Source organism: Dendronephthya gigantea, unplaced genomic scaffold (genome assembly GCF_004324835.1).
Source record: "Dendronephthya gigantea isolate DGI-Jeju-01 unplaced genomic scaffold, DenGig_1.0 1307, whole genome shotgun sequence".
Taxonomy (NCBI): Eukaryota; Metazoa; Cnidaria; class Anthozoa; order Malacalcyonacea; family Nephtheidae; genus Dendronephthya; species Dendronephthya gigantea.
Window position 1 is genome coordinate 1 of NW_021164314.1, and position 13,636 is coordinate 13,636.

At 35.4% G+C, this 13,636-nt stretch overlaps 3 protein-coding genes across 3 annotated transcripts; 1 reads left to right on the forward strand and 2 right to left on the reverse strand.

The window, feature by feature from the left end:
• The first annotated feature begins 284 nt into the window (after positions 1-284).
• LOC114545128 (cyclin-dependent-like kinase 5) lies at positions 285-2,264 on the forward strand. The gene is made up of 7 exons (XM_028563476.1): positions 285-415; positions 534-608; positions 921-1,017; positions 1,271-1,340; positions 1,578-1,638; positions 1,755-1,832; positions 1,934-2,264. The coding sequence occupies exons 1-7, from the start codon at positions 326-328 to the stop codon at positions 2,027-2,029; spliced, it is 567 nt and encodes a 188-aa protein (XP_028419277.1). The 5' UTR covers positions 285-325; the 3' UTR covers positions 2,030-2,264.
• Positions 2,265-2,413: 149 nt separating this feature from the next.
• On the reverse strand, positions 2,414-3,296 carry LOC114545129. Its single transcript, XM_028563477.1, has 3 exons — positions 3,181-3,296; positions 2,870-2,944; positions 2,414-2,769 (listed from the first exon to the last, which is right to left on the reverse strand). Exons 1-3 carry the CDS (start codon positions 3,220-3,222, stop codon positions 2,524-2,526), a joined length of 363 nt encoding a protein of 120 aa, XP_028419278.1. The 5' UTR covers positions 3,223-3,296; the 3' UTR covers positions 2,414-2,523.
• Positions 3,297-13,406, reverse strand: LOC114545127 (unconventional myosin-Ib-like). The gene is given in 34 exon segments (XM_028563475.1): positions 3,297-3,311; positions 3,659-3,733; positions 3,915-3,983; positions 4,066-4,107; positions 4,250-4,342; positions 4,626-4,694; positions 5,099-5,174; positions 5,398-5,469; positions 5,633-5,816; positions 5,819-5,846; positions 5,932-5,987; positions 6,179-6,293; positions 6,568-6,711; positions 6,940-6,993; positions 7,063-7,091; positions 7,094-7,124; positions 7,226-7,328; positions 7,400-7,434; positions 7,629-7,718; positions 7,806-7,817; positions 7,820-7,923; positions 8,040-8,187; positions 8,362-8,468; positions 8,663-8,747; positions 8,846-8,859; positions 9,189-9,252; positions 9,471-9,517; positions 9,594-9,667; positions 9,669-9,696; positions 9,813-9,907; positions 10,022-10,137; positions 10,426-10,646; positions 13,154-13,245; positions 13,341-13,406. Coding segments are annotated over 33 exon segments (2,526 nt in total). The 5' UTR covers positions 13,185-13,245; positions 13,341-13,406.
• Positions 13,407-13,636: the final 230 nt, after the last annotated feature.

Sequence of the window (13,636 nt, forward strand, 5' to 3'; positions counted from 1 at the left end):
TATGCCAGACTCTTGATTTGGTTGGTGTTGACGTATCCCAGGACACACTGAAGACGAGAATTCTCCCAAGATTTTTCTTATTAACCTCATCATTTCTATGGATCAATTTGCAGTAACAATTACCCTAGATCAATTTTAACTTCACCAGTCGAAGGAAAATCGTTGACGTTGTTAGTCAGTCATTTTCAGACCAGACCGACGAAGTCTCGGATGATTTTTCTTTACCATTGGGCGGTGTCGGCGGTTTTTAGTAGGACCCATCTCGACAGACTTGTGTTGAACTCCAGTTTATTTTAGAAAATATTTTAAAATTATTTAGTCTTTCATGTATCAGTTATTACGAGGACTGGCATTTTGTCATGCGAATAATGTACTACATCGCGACCTCAAGCCTCAAAATCTACTAATTAATAAGGTAAACGAAATCTTCACCGGCTTTGATAGCAAACTCTGGAAGTTTTTTGAGAATATGTACTTGCTGCATATTGTGCCTAAAGTCAGGCAAATTTACCATTTACCGTAATTATTTAAAGGATGGGGAGTTAAAATTGGGTGATTTTGGATTAGCTCGACCGTTTGGTATTCCTGTTCGCTGTTATTCGGCTGAGGTTAGTTACACTCCTAATAACTTCCATCTTTTAAAGATAGCATCTTCAAATGCTTTATAACAATGATTGCAAACTTTAATTGTTATCATTACTAATTCTAACATTTCCTTCTGGTTACATCTGCTTATTTTTGCGACATTAAAAGCCATGGTTTTATAACGAAAAAAAGTAATAAAAACCCTGGCTGCGTGGTGTTAGCATTAGTGCGCTGCCTTCAATATTTTTTTTATCAAGATGTTTCATTTATTCAACATTCAACAGGTTGAATTGCTCAAAAATGAATACTGTTGCTCTAGTATATCTCAACTCTAGGTTGTAACATTATGGTATCGTCCGCCAGATGTTTTAATGGGAGCGAAGATTTACACGACCTCAATAGACATGTGGTCAGCTGGATGCATTTTTGCAGGTATGCATCACAATCTTTTTTAAATTCAGAATCCTCTTGAAAAAAGGATAAATTCGAATAAAACAAATGGCCAGAGCTGTGAAATCTTACTATTACAAACATCTAAGAAATACAGTGCATTTCTTTTGGCTGTTTCACGTCAAATTTTGAGCAAGAATTAAAATCAAATTAAATTGAAAATTAAAAAAAACGGTGATCGAGGCTGGTAATCCACAATGTTGGCTTGAATATGATTTTAAAATTGTTTGTTTAGAATTGTCGAATGGCGGAAGACCTCTTTTCCCAGGGAGCGACGTTGATGACCAACTAAGAAAAATATACAAGTATCTTTATTGTTTCCCAAGCTCAAAAACAGTTAGATAAATTTAATATACAATGTGACAGACATGCAAAATAGTACCATTGCATTACAAATAGCGTTCAGCAAAACTGTAGCAACTTATACGTGTCCGCCGTAGGCGTCGTAAAGGCTCAGTCCTTCTGATTATTTAAAACGCTGTTTGCATATTTACTTGAGAAATTTGTTTGTAGTATATTTTTTTGACATACTGTACTAAAAGAATCTTAGGATCACCAAATGAAGATGCTTGGCCTGGAATGACAAAATTGCCAGAGTATAAAGTAAGCAAAGAACACTTAACAAAGGTGGCTCTTTTGGTGCCTCTTAAATTTTCTTTTCGTTGCTGGACGTAGTATGCAAATTGTTCAAGCCATGAATTTTTTCTTATAAAATATAGGATTATGGGTTCCATCTTCCAGTATCGTTATCTCACGTTGTTCCAAAACTTCCATCCATTGGCAGGGACCTACTACAGGTGTGGTATTCGTGTATTGAATTGTATCTTGGGTTCTGTGTATAATTCTCTCTAATAACACAACCTTTCTAATATGATCGCATTTTATTTTCGTCGTCTAGAAATTGCTCGTGTTCAATCCATTAATGCGTATGGCTGCAGACGTTGCAATGAATCATCAATATTTCAATGATCTTAATCCTTTAATCAAAAACTGATTATACCAGATCTGTTCTAATTTAAGTAACTCCGCTTTCAAAGAAGCAAGAAAAATATTCTGCATAATCGTGAATACATGCATAAAATCAACTTTTGTTGTACATCAACTCAACCTACTATTTACTGTAAGTTAATATAGGGAATATTGGTTAAACGTGTGCTATAATATCCCCGAACGATATCACTATGCTTTTGTAGAGAAACCATATGAACATCTTGCTCAACAATAGCTGTATAGTAAAATTAAACACTGGTAGCAAAACCAAAAATGTTGATCAATATTTAGTTCAAAAGTATAAAAACTGGAATTGATTTTGAAAGCAATGAGTATAACTAACTTGTCTACATCTATATATATAGTCTTTGAATCAACTAACTACTAAGCCATTATCCCTGTTTATACCCATGCGTAGCGTTTAATTGTTGCCGCTATATATAACAAATTGATAAATGGTATTTTCGCCAATCTAAAATGTTTTATAACTGATGGTTTCTAACGAACCCACAAATTGAATGAATACGTTGAAGGTGCAACGTTGTAGCCAAAATCATGGCGAGGTGTACTTCCACCAAACTTCGCTTGATCTTCCTCTGTTATTCCAACACCATGATCTGCTCTGTCACAAGCACTTCCTCCACCACCAATCATCATCACCGCACCATCACCATTAGACCAATCACACCAAAACCCAATGTAGTTACTACTCTGAATGTTTATAAACGTGTGCTTAGGCATTGCCTAATGAAGACAGAAGTAATATGTTTATACTTCTATATGTTCATACTTCTTATATGTTTTATTAAAGATTTTAAATGAAGACAGAAGTATATATGTTTACCTTTCCATGAGAACACCCAACAAATGCATAGTGGGATATGGTGGGATAAAATGGGATGCGACGGTGTAAAAATTTCTGTTAAGAGGCAGGAAATTAAAACGTAAGTTATAAATACAAAGAAGCAAAAACAAAGACAGAATGACAGATCAAGCACAAGGTTGTGTTTCTGGATTGGTGATACAGCAAGCGGCTGGCCTGCATGAAAGAATGAAATTCTCTAGAGATGTGAGGGCGACACTGCATAAATCATTTTAAAAAAATGAAATATAAAAACGGTTTCAAAATATTTAATTATGATCGTTATATCTTACACGATGGCGGTGATATATCTCCTTTAAAAGCCCATTTGCCATTCGAAATCTCTGTAAACTTGATGGCCAACTCCTCTCCAGTGGAGATTCCGAAGGTAAGTTTTGCAAAAGCTTTCTCAAAATCTTGAAACCTGTTAGAAATAAACACGAAGAAGATAATATGGTTCTGAAAAAGAATATCAAGAGAGTACTTAGACATGAACCCAGAAACAATCTTTGAACTAATTATTGGAGCCATAGATCATTGGGATTAGAGAGGAATTAATCTGCAATATTTATTTACTTAAACTTTGAAAAAGCATCCGTGCATGCAAGAATGGCAAACACAGTCACTCGATATTCTCTTCAAAAACAAAAACTGACAGATTACATACAAATATTGGGCAGGAACATCCCCAAATTGGGAGATATACAGAGGGTGTGTTGTTGATAAGTGGGTCGCCGATAATCACGGAACCGAGAAGAGTAAATTACTTACGACGTAAGATAGCCAGCAACGTTGAATAACTGCTGTGGCATGAGATCGGAAGAAACGTTGATATTCTTTTCGCACCTGTAAAAAAGTAAGTTCAAACATCACAGAGTTATTGTTCAGTCGACGATAGCTCTTGTTGAACTATTAAATTCCTATTTGTCCAAATTTTGTAAGACTGAGAACTGTTTTGAGCAAATAAATCATGTGAAATAATTCAACCTTCAAGTCTTCTAAACAATAAAGAGAAAAATTAGCCTACCCGCCATCCTCTGACAAACGAAGCGATCATAATGGCTGCATTACGCTGCGTCCGGTAATCCTTCTTTGCCTAAAATTACGTCAGAAATACAAAGAAAAATATTAGAATTGAAAAATATGATAAAGTTCATATGAAATGAAAAGAAATATACCTTGAATCCTCTAAATGTTTTGCTAATCAACATTTTGATGAACTACAAAGTTGTCACAGAAAATATAGAAAAATATAGATGCAGATATTTTATAAACTGTCTTCGCGAAACAGTGATATATGATGATGCAAATGCAATAATTAACTATTATATATGAAGAAGTAGCTTAAAACGTATACGTTACCTTCTTCCTGTCACGAAAACCCTTATAACGTTTTTGTATGATGACTGCAAGATCTTCCAACTTTTCTTCTCTTCTATCTTCCAGTGCAAACAACTAAAATTAGGAAAAGCATGAGAAAAAAAGTAAAGATTAAATTGCATTTGTTAAAATATACAGAGTTCAGAATTCTGATATGACAACATGTAAGATTAATTCGTGTTTAAATCGGACATGATTCTGAATCTTTATTCGCCCAGGTGTAACGAATTGCAAAATTTATTGAAATACAGCTAAACGGTCTTCCATTTGCTGATGTCAACAATTTGCTCTGCATGAATACGGTCGGTGTCTGACCAATACTGAACTTAACTCTGTTAAAAGTATAAATATTTTATACCGTTTGTGGATTTCGGATAAAAAGTTTGGTCCTTCTATAATCATATTCACTTCTTTTGATTTTCTGACACTGAAAATTAAACAACAACAATTATAAAAATGTTTGTTACTCGATTTAGAAGATTCTTTTCTAGAATGCTTCTTCTCAGGATGTTGCATACTGCCGAAGGCAAAAGAAACATAAAAAAGCACAAGTATATAGCAACAAGAAGTAGCTGGTTGATGCATTACCATGTATAGAATTGTTTCATGCAGAAACTCGTCTTAATAATTATTCTATCCACCATCTGAAGGCTAGTTTCCACTCAGGAAAATTCTCGACCATGGTCGAATACACCATTTTCCGGCGGACTCGACCATGGTCGTATACGCCGTTTTCCGGCGGACTGGTCGATTACGCCGTTTTCTCAAAACTTGGATATTTCTGACGACGCGGACTCTTCAATGTTGTGAAAAAAACAAGAGCAAAATTACCTTCAAAATCTCACCAAGTCCTTGTTTAGGATCACGATCCCACTTTGGCCATGTTTTTGGACACAAACTTTTGTATCTGGAAACAGGGAATATTTTTAAAAAAATAGTTTATTAGAGTAAGAAGCTAGTGCAAATATCATTGTACGTAATGATAAGTGAATCAACAAATGAAACCAATGACTCAGCAATATGGATTGTAGACGTAAAGTTGAGACGGTGACGACAAAGGGATGAAAAAGAGGGAAGCTTGAAACATTACGTTACAGGTTGTTTAGAATCTATATTAACTAATAAAATACCTTTCCAAAGCTATAGAGTATTCCTGTCTATAACAATAACCAGCACGGCGAACACGAACGTTCTCTAATAACCTAAAAATCCATGCGTAATTAACAACGAATGTTTTTCGCTGTTTGGGGTCTCAAAAGCTACTGAAGTATTTTAGCAGTTCGATTCACAGCGAGCAAAATTAAAATCATAATAGTTCACTGCAGGCGCGAGTGATATCATTAGGATGAATAAATGCAAACCTACCCTAAATACCGGACTTGATGCCTCACAGAATGTTCATCAAAAACTTTTTCCCTCTGCTTCATTTGGCTAAAAAAGAAAAATAGATATTCCACACTCCTTTCTTGTAAAATTCGACATGGCAGTATATTCCCATAAAAGTTATACAATACCTTAATACACCTCACATAATTGGGATTTTCACTCTTAAATTTTTCATCAACTGTGCTACGGACACCTGAATACAAGAAAGTAGTTACTAAAATAGACCAGAATGATAAAAAAGACAATAGAAGATAATGCAACACTCTCGAACGGCCCACCTTGAATTTGGTAGCAGCAGTACTGGGTCGTTTACGAGAAGGTGTCTCGGGATTTCCTGCCGATAAAAATGTAGCAATTACAAATCGAAACGACATAATCAACAAAATGGATTTTAACACTCATTTCCACTAACCCAACTAATCCCTTTATCTGATGCCCCAAGTATGCATGTGGACAAGGCGAAGGACCGAAGGTATCTTATTTACATGCAGATCAAATACATGCATCGTCCTCAAAGAAAATTACCTTCTGGAAAAAGTTGTTGCAACAAAGGATGTTCGCATTGAAACATTGCTTGTGATAAATCACGAAACAACGGATCATTGTTCTTGTCCAAGAAGCCATTGACGTTGTAAGTCACCTGAATAAAAGAAAAATACATTGAATTAGGCAGAGAAAGATAACAAAGATTGTTCCTTACGTGCATGAGCAAACGACACATTCATTGCTTTCCGTGAAAACCCTCCCGGGTGAAATGCCTTGGATTGTTTCCTCACTCAGTGATTACTGATAATAATGGGTCACCGTCATCAGAAACCCAATGGTCCGTGCAGAAAAACCGTTGTGTCAGCATTAAATATGAATAAAAAAGCAGCTCAATTGCCCGATAAAGTTACAAAACTAATTTTCCTTACATCTCCTGCATAATGTCGCAAAACAAAATGTCCTTGTCCAATCTTCAAGTTTGGTTTCCTCGGATTTGTACCGCTCTCGCTGTCATAATGTGGATGGTCCAGAAATTTCGCATTTAATTTTTCCAAAAGTGTCATATCGGAGGCCTAAACAAAATCACATCATAGTGATGATACTGTGGAACACCTGACACATAAAGTCATTTGTTTAGTTCGAGTACAGAGGCACAGGCCTACAAGGCCAAAGTTGGCAGCACTAGATATTTTATATCGAATCAATATTTTGAAACAATAACTCACAATTAATACAATTGTTATACAATATTAATCATCTTCATTTAAGTCACCAGTATAGATCAATGAAATAATCTGTACCTTTCCAGGTCGCAAACATTCTTCGTCTATCATGGCTATTATTCCAACATTGCTCTATAAGGCAAAAAAAAAAATTAAATGTGAATAGCCAACTGAAAATAAACTAAGAGTCAGTAATCTCACTTTTTCAATAAGATCACAAATCACAGAATGTTGAAATAGTCGATGTGAGTCCATTCAATGCCCTGAAGAAAAGAAACAGTCAATTCAGTGTCTACATCATGAATTGTTCTTCCGGCGTTAAAAAAGAATGCAAATGCGGCAAAGCTGATCAAAATTTTCTTACCTCTCTCACATACTCGTCTTGTTCTGATTTTAAGGTCAGTTCAATGAATATTTGTTTCAGTTTTTCGTTGCAGTAATTTATAATGAATTGTTCAAAAGTTTTTCTGAAAATTGGAATGGAAAAGATATTAATTGTTTACTAGATATGACTAGACCTTAAAGTCTAAGATCTTACTCCTTGATTATCTTAATCAATAATGAAGAGGTTACCTGAAACATTTCAAATCCATAAATGTCTAACACTCCAATTAGCAATTACTTTGGTACGAGTTCTTCTTTTTACCTAAGAGTAAAGATAAGCTGTTTGTATTCAGAGGCAACAGAGATACAGTGGATAACAGTCACGAAATACCATTCTCCCACATTCCTATCCCTTCATTCCCATCATATAATCATCGATTCTATACCTTTATACTCTGGTTGATCCTTGCTACCAACCAGGAAAATAAGCGATCGTATAAAGCTTTGCTCAGAGCATCTCTGGCATAACCAGCCTTGAAAAAATGAAAATATCATCAGCCTAATTAGCAACAGTTAACTCATATACAACTTTCTTAAAAACCTGTGTTCGACAATTGTACCTCAGACGGTGAAAAGTTGTCTTGAAGGACTCGTATTTTGTTGCCACCGTTCTTTCTGTTAACGCCTTTTGTAACACTTCTGGTTCACATCTCAGTAAATCTCCAATAATTCTCAGCACTAGAACAACATGTATATGTATGATGAACAATATTTTAACGTCTCGTATCGTTCAATTCTCGTCAGTTTGAACTCGTTGTTATATGAAAAGGTAATGCATAACGTAAATTTTTTACCCATTTTATTTGTGATAAATACACCGTCAGCCCCGTGATGAAATTGCGCTGCTTCAAACTGTACATTTCCAAGATGGAGAATTGCTGATATCAGCTGATAAATACAAAGTTTCTCTTGGTTTTTAAATCCAATTACGCCCATAGCACTCTAAAAAAATTTTAATTTTAAATCATAGTTAACCTTGGAAAACAGTGAATGGATTAGCATTTTTACAGTTCCCTTAGCTACGAGAGAAAAATGACACACTAGCTGGCAAACTTGTGATATTCAATTAGTCGCGAAAGTACTGGGGGAATTTACTATCCGTGTCTCGTGTGATACCTCAGTATAACGAAAGTCTTCAACGTCGTTAATCGTTTTCACAGAAATGCAACCACTCTCCTTCAAATATGCATATTTAGCGCAGTTTCTTTCCAGGCCCAAGGCACCTAAAATAAAGATTAAACACATATTCAACCAACTTAGAAATCGCTTGTTTTTGCTTCATCAAGTCATCACGTATTCCCTGACTTTAACAATGGGAACTGATGTGTTGTTATATAAAGTGAAATATTTTGTAAGAAGCACTTCTCCATTTTGATGTAGTTTTACTTTATTGAATATGCAATGAAATATTTCTTACGAAGAAGCTCTCCCGATCCACCATTGAGAAGCTGATAGAAAGTGTGGAAACTTCTCTCCTCGTTGGCACGATGCACAATTCGAGACTAAAACACAAGAAGTTTCAACACAAAGAAATAAGTTCTAAATACGCTGCATGTGAATATCAGATGATAATATCCGGCAATTCACAGCTATTATATGCCTTTTCCAAAAGATCTGGTTTTCCGAAAATCAACATGAAAAAGAAGACATAGTAAATGAGTCATATTAAAACACTAACATAAAGAAACTTAAGCGGGATCATTTATCCTAGTCGAAAACATTGAAATATGAATTGAAAACGCTGTTGTATAAATATTACTAAATGTCAAAGCTTAAATTTAGTTTGTTCAATGAATCTGAGGACTTTTGTGTTTTTCCTTTTCGCCCTTCGTTCAACCAGTTCATTAGAATCGAATGCATAAAGTTCAATAACTGCTTTAATTAAGAAAACACTGCACTAAGTCATATATTTAAAATGTACGATGAACATTCTGTTAACTTACAGTTTGTTATAACACCACCAACAGGTTCTCCTTTGAAGTCAAACTCTAAATCCATGTATTTCCCCTAAGACAAGCGAACATTTACAACATCACACACGTACTTCTGTTTGTGAACCAACACATGTATATGTATTACGCACCCGCTCTGCGAGTACATTTCAATTGTCAAGATGCATTGATTTCTGCGGTGCTGTATTGTATAGTGTCATTCTGTGACACAGCCGCGGTATTTAGCTATAGGCCTAACCCTAAACATTAATCACACATGCGCAAAGTACTTACAAATCTGGACGAGTTATCATTTTTCAATGTCTTGGCGTTCCCAAACGCTAAATAATATTATTCAATATCACCTTAATTAACTAGTTGATTGAAGAGAATAATACACAAATGTCGCTAACTCACCTTCCAGAATTGGATTACATTGAAGAAGTTGTTCTTTAACTTGTTCAACTTGTTTTCCCTTTCCAGAAACGCCGCAACATACTGCATGATATTTTTGAAGCTTCTACAAAGCGTTTCCCAGAAGTATTGTTATAAATGCAAACATTTTTAACCAGCAACTGAGTCTGGTCTTAAGAGTTTAGTCTAATTACTACTACTTTTACAATACATCAGGTTTACCTGTCTTCCCAGCACCACTCTCTCCAGTAATAAGAATACACTGGTCTTTATTGTGATCTCGCATTGATCTGTAAGCCAAGTCAGCAACTGCGTACCTGTAAAAATCTTCATTTAAAATCTCTTCCCGAGCAATTCCGACAGAACTACACATGCACTACTCTAAAATGGTCTTGATGGCAGTGCGAAAGATATCATTCTGGAATACTTACAGATGTGGCGCCATTTCATAAATGTTTCTTGATCTGTACTCCATTATCACTTCGTTTGTATAAAGATACAGTTTCTCGTAGGGATTCACTGACACCACAACATTTCCTATGTATGTCTGGAATAATTGCAAGAAAACAATTAATCAATATTGTAGTGTATGATAACTCTATCAGATTAACTAATTACGAACACAATATTCAGTAATTTAGCGTGGTGGTATTCTTCTACGGTTAATAAGAGATCGTAAAAGTTATACAATGTACGCATGCGTTATTTCATTTTAATATATCGTGCATATGATTTGCAGTTACAACTTGCAGTATACAGACTCTTGCAAATGAGGAAATCTCTAGTACAATATGACTGTTCTCTACAATTAGCCGCAGAAAATGTTCGAACATACATAAATTTCACCAGCTTTGAATCGTTTCTCAAGATTCTCCGTGAGTTTGTCTTCGGTAAGTGGATCAAGTAAAACCATATCACTGACCCCGGCCATGTCATCCATGATATTTCGTCCATCGTATTTTTTCTTGCTCATTCGCCTTTTCTTAGAACCCTTACCAAGACTACTCCGTCGCACCAGCTTGTGACCTGGATCCGAATCATCTGCCATCTTTGCACCTGGGAAAAGATTAAAGCCTTGATAATTATCAATAAACCATTAGGGCTGCACCGTCTGCGCGATCACGGCTCACAAGGATACTTCAAAGATCGAACATTTGATCTTGTTCAATGTTAATGCATAATAAATGTTGCGATTTCAGTTAGATTACTAATACTGTAATGGTCTGAGTTACCAGAGTTGACACAGTTTAACAAAACAGTATTTAACGTTCGCCTGTCTTCTCAAAAACCCCCGAGTCGTGCTCTAAAGCTCGAAGATCACATGATATTTCTCAATTAAATTATCACCCAGCAGAAACTAAGTTGGAAGCGGACTTACTAAAACCACAATTATTCTGAAATATAGGATTCTTTTGGTACACAATACTACCAATCACTACACGGCACAAGCAGCAACTACACACGATGCTTTAGAAGTAAACCAAAGGCAAAAGTGCTGATAATTCTTTTTCGAGTAGATCTGATTAACTTAGCAGTCTATATGTTGACGTGTAGTCTATGCAAACAATTCAATAGCAATCTTTTAAAGAACTCTTTATTAATAATGTGGGTGTATTCTTGTTCAGGGTATGTCATACTGGTCATATATAATTAAAGAATAATGATTAAAAAAGATCTTTGTGCTCTTATCAATCCGCTAGTCTTTTCTTTAACGTAACAAAAATCAACACAAGGAGTCAAGGACAGAAACAAAATCGGAAGACACAAATGACAATGAAAAGCGTCGTAATTTACACGATAACTAGAAGAATAATAGATTTTAATAGGAAACCAAACGAAACCGAGGCTGCACCGACACCAGACTTTTCTCTTTAGTCTCGAGACTATCATCATCATGACAACACCGGCAATAAAGTCTCGGCAGTGGCAGTGAGTCAGTCGCCCCAGCTATCAATAATAGCTTTTTGCTACTGTAAACAACGTAAATCATGATTTATATAAATAATTATAAATATTAATAATAATTAGCCGAGCATTTCCTGAGAAGATGCGTGCAGTTTAGCAGTTACGTAGTTAAATTATCGCAGAGTTACATTTTATTCATTTCTGGCACTCCCAACTTCTCAAACACAGAATATTTCTTTTCCATAGTTATAAAACACAAACATAAAAATTGAAGATATGCTTTCACAATTCGTTAAAAAACCACTATAAAGTCCATTTTTGGTATTCGCTAACAAACCCAATCCTTTAACAATATCCGTTTTTTTATCATAAAGATAAGTGCTAACTATGCAATTATGATGAATGCAACAATAATTTTTTTTTATTTATATTATAACCATTTACTTGGTGATTACCAGACAAAGTGGGAATATTTTTTAATTTAATTTATTAATAACCTTAAATATCATTTCGCCGACTTTTGCTAAATGCAAAATTTAAGCAATTGTGCAACACCCACTTGATAGCCATTTTCCTGACTGAGTAAAAGGAAGATTTCCAAAAATGGTCAGATTCATGTCCCAATGATGGTGCGTTATATACCACACAAGTGATCTTATTCATTTCTGAACTCACAAAAAACTGTATCAAACCAAAGAATCCTAAGAGAACTATTATTACTCCGGCGTCAGCGACGGAGTTGAAAATTCGTCCCGGTTTTGTTTTGTTTTTGTTTTTGTTTTTTTATTTTTTTTTTTTATTTTTCGTCGTCGCAAGTCTGTAATGGCGCGAAATATACTAGTATTTAACACATGTATGTGAGTATTTATCTACGTCCCAGTCTTTCTCCCAAGACTTGTGGTGCACAGCTTTGGCTAATTTTCCAATGCGCGATTCGATTTCGCTCGCATGATACGGCAATTCCTCCAAGAGGAACAAATAAACCGTTCTTTTCATGCTGTTCGATTAAGTTTAGATTGAATTGGGGTAAGAATATATTTAATACATGTAGACCCGGTCCTATTTTAATAATATCGCTGCTATTTTGCCGTTTAACAAGATGATGTGGTCGTGTATGGGCGCGTTGACACGTCGCGTAGTTTGCACAGGATCGAAGATTTAATACAACTATATAAGCGCGAATTCCAAAGGCAAAGTGTAAGACGAAGCGAATGTATCATGCGGTTTATTTACATTTTTGAACAATTGAACTTCTATACTGCGATGTTCTTCTGAATTTCGCGATCGAACATTTAGGTTCGCAAGGCATCTAAATGCGAATATGTATGCGAAACAATACGCGAACTGTATTGTTTATGTTCAGAAGCTCTATATTGAAGACTGGCACGTGCGCCGGAGTTAACGCCAGAACGGCGTCTTGTTTTAACTTAAATCGGACTCGATTACCTGGGCTGCTGTTTTTCATTGAAAAAAATCAAAGCAGACATTTCCTTAGATCTTACTTTGTACCCTTCGTAAAAATGTGAGATTCTCTTACTCCTGGACTTATCTCTCAAGCAAGGGCATATAGACCTGGAAAAAATATGTGTCCATATAAGAACTGTATGGATGCATGCATGGAGTGGTATGATATTGATAATCTTCAACTACAAACTTACCAGTTTCCAATCCTGCACTGCCCAGGAACATTCAAAGCGAAAAGTGATGAAACGTTCAACGGCAGAATGAGGTTTACAAAAGTCTTTGGCAGCTGAAGAAGGCCGAAAAACGATGTATTTTACGACTAAATATACAATATAATGCGACAACAGTTCATTTTATTCGTCAGCAAAAAATTAAACCTACTTTAATCTGCAACGTGTCCAACGTCTTGACCAGAGATTCGATGTAAATATCCGGAGTTATTTCATCCTATAATAATTATTAAAATTAACCGAAAAATTATTCTGCTTAATTTAACCGAGAGAAGAGATTCTCATTTTAAAAAAATTACCAGGTTTCCACACAGCCTACAGAGATCTCTCGAACCAGACATGATATTAACTAGCTTCCAATCGTTCTTGAAATCAATTTTCTATAGAGTACATACAAGTAAAGAGTTCTTTACAATCTGCACTTCAGAAGGATGATTAATGAATCTG

What these genes read in the sequence shown, in the direction of transcription:
- LOC114545128 (XM_028563476.1), top strand. Translation starts at nt 326, where the DNA reads ATGTATCAGTTATTACGAGGACTGGCATTTTGTCATGCGAATAATGTA. An exon ending in AAAATCTACTAATTAATAAG is followed by an intron (nt 416 to 533) that starts GTAAACGAAATC and finishes AATTATTTAAAG; the next exon opens with GATGGGGAGTTAAAATTGGG. An exon ending in TTGGCAGGGACCTACTACAG is followed by an intron (nt 1,833 to 1,933) that starts GTGTGGTATTCG and finishes TTCGTCGTCTAG; the next exon opens with AAATTGCTCGTGTTCAATCC.
- LOC114545129 (XM_028563477.1), bottom strand. Translation starts at nt 3,222, where the DNA reads ATGGCAAATGGGCTTTTAAAGGAGATATATCACCGCCATCGT. An exon ending in AGATATATCACCGCCATCGT is followed by an intron (nt 2,945 to 3,180) that starts GTAAGATATAAC and finishes GCCTCTTAACAG; the next exon opens with AAATTTTTACACCGTCGCAT. An exon ending in TTGGGTGTTCTCATGGAAAG is followed by an intron (nt 2,770 to 2,869) that starts GTAAACATATAT and finishes TGTCTTCATTAG; the next exon opens with GCAATGCCTAAGCACACGTT.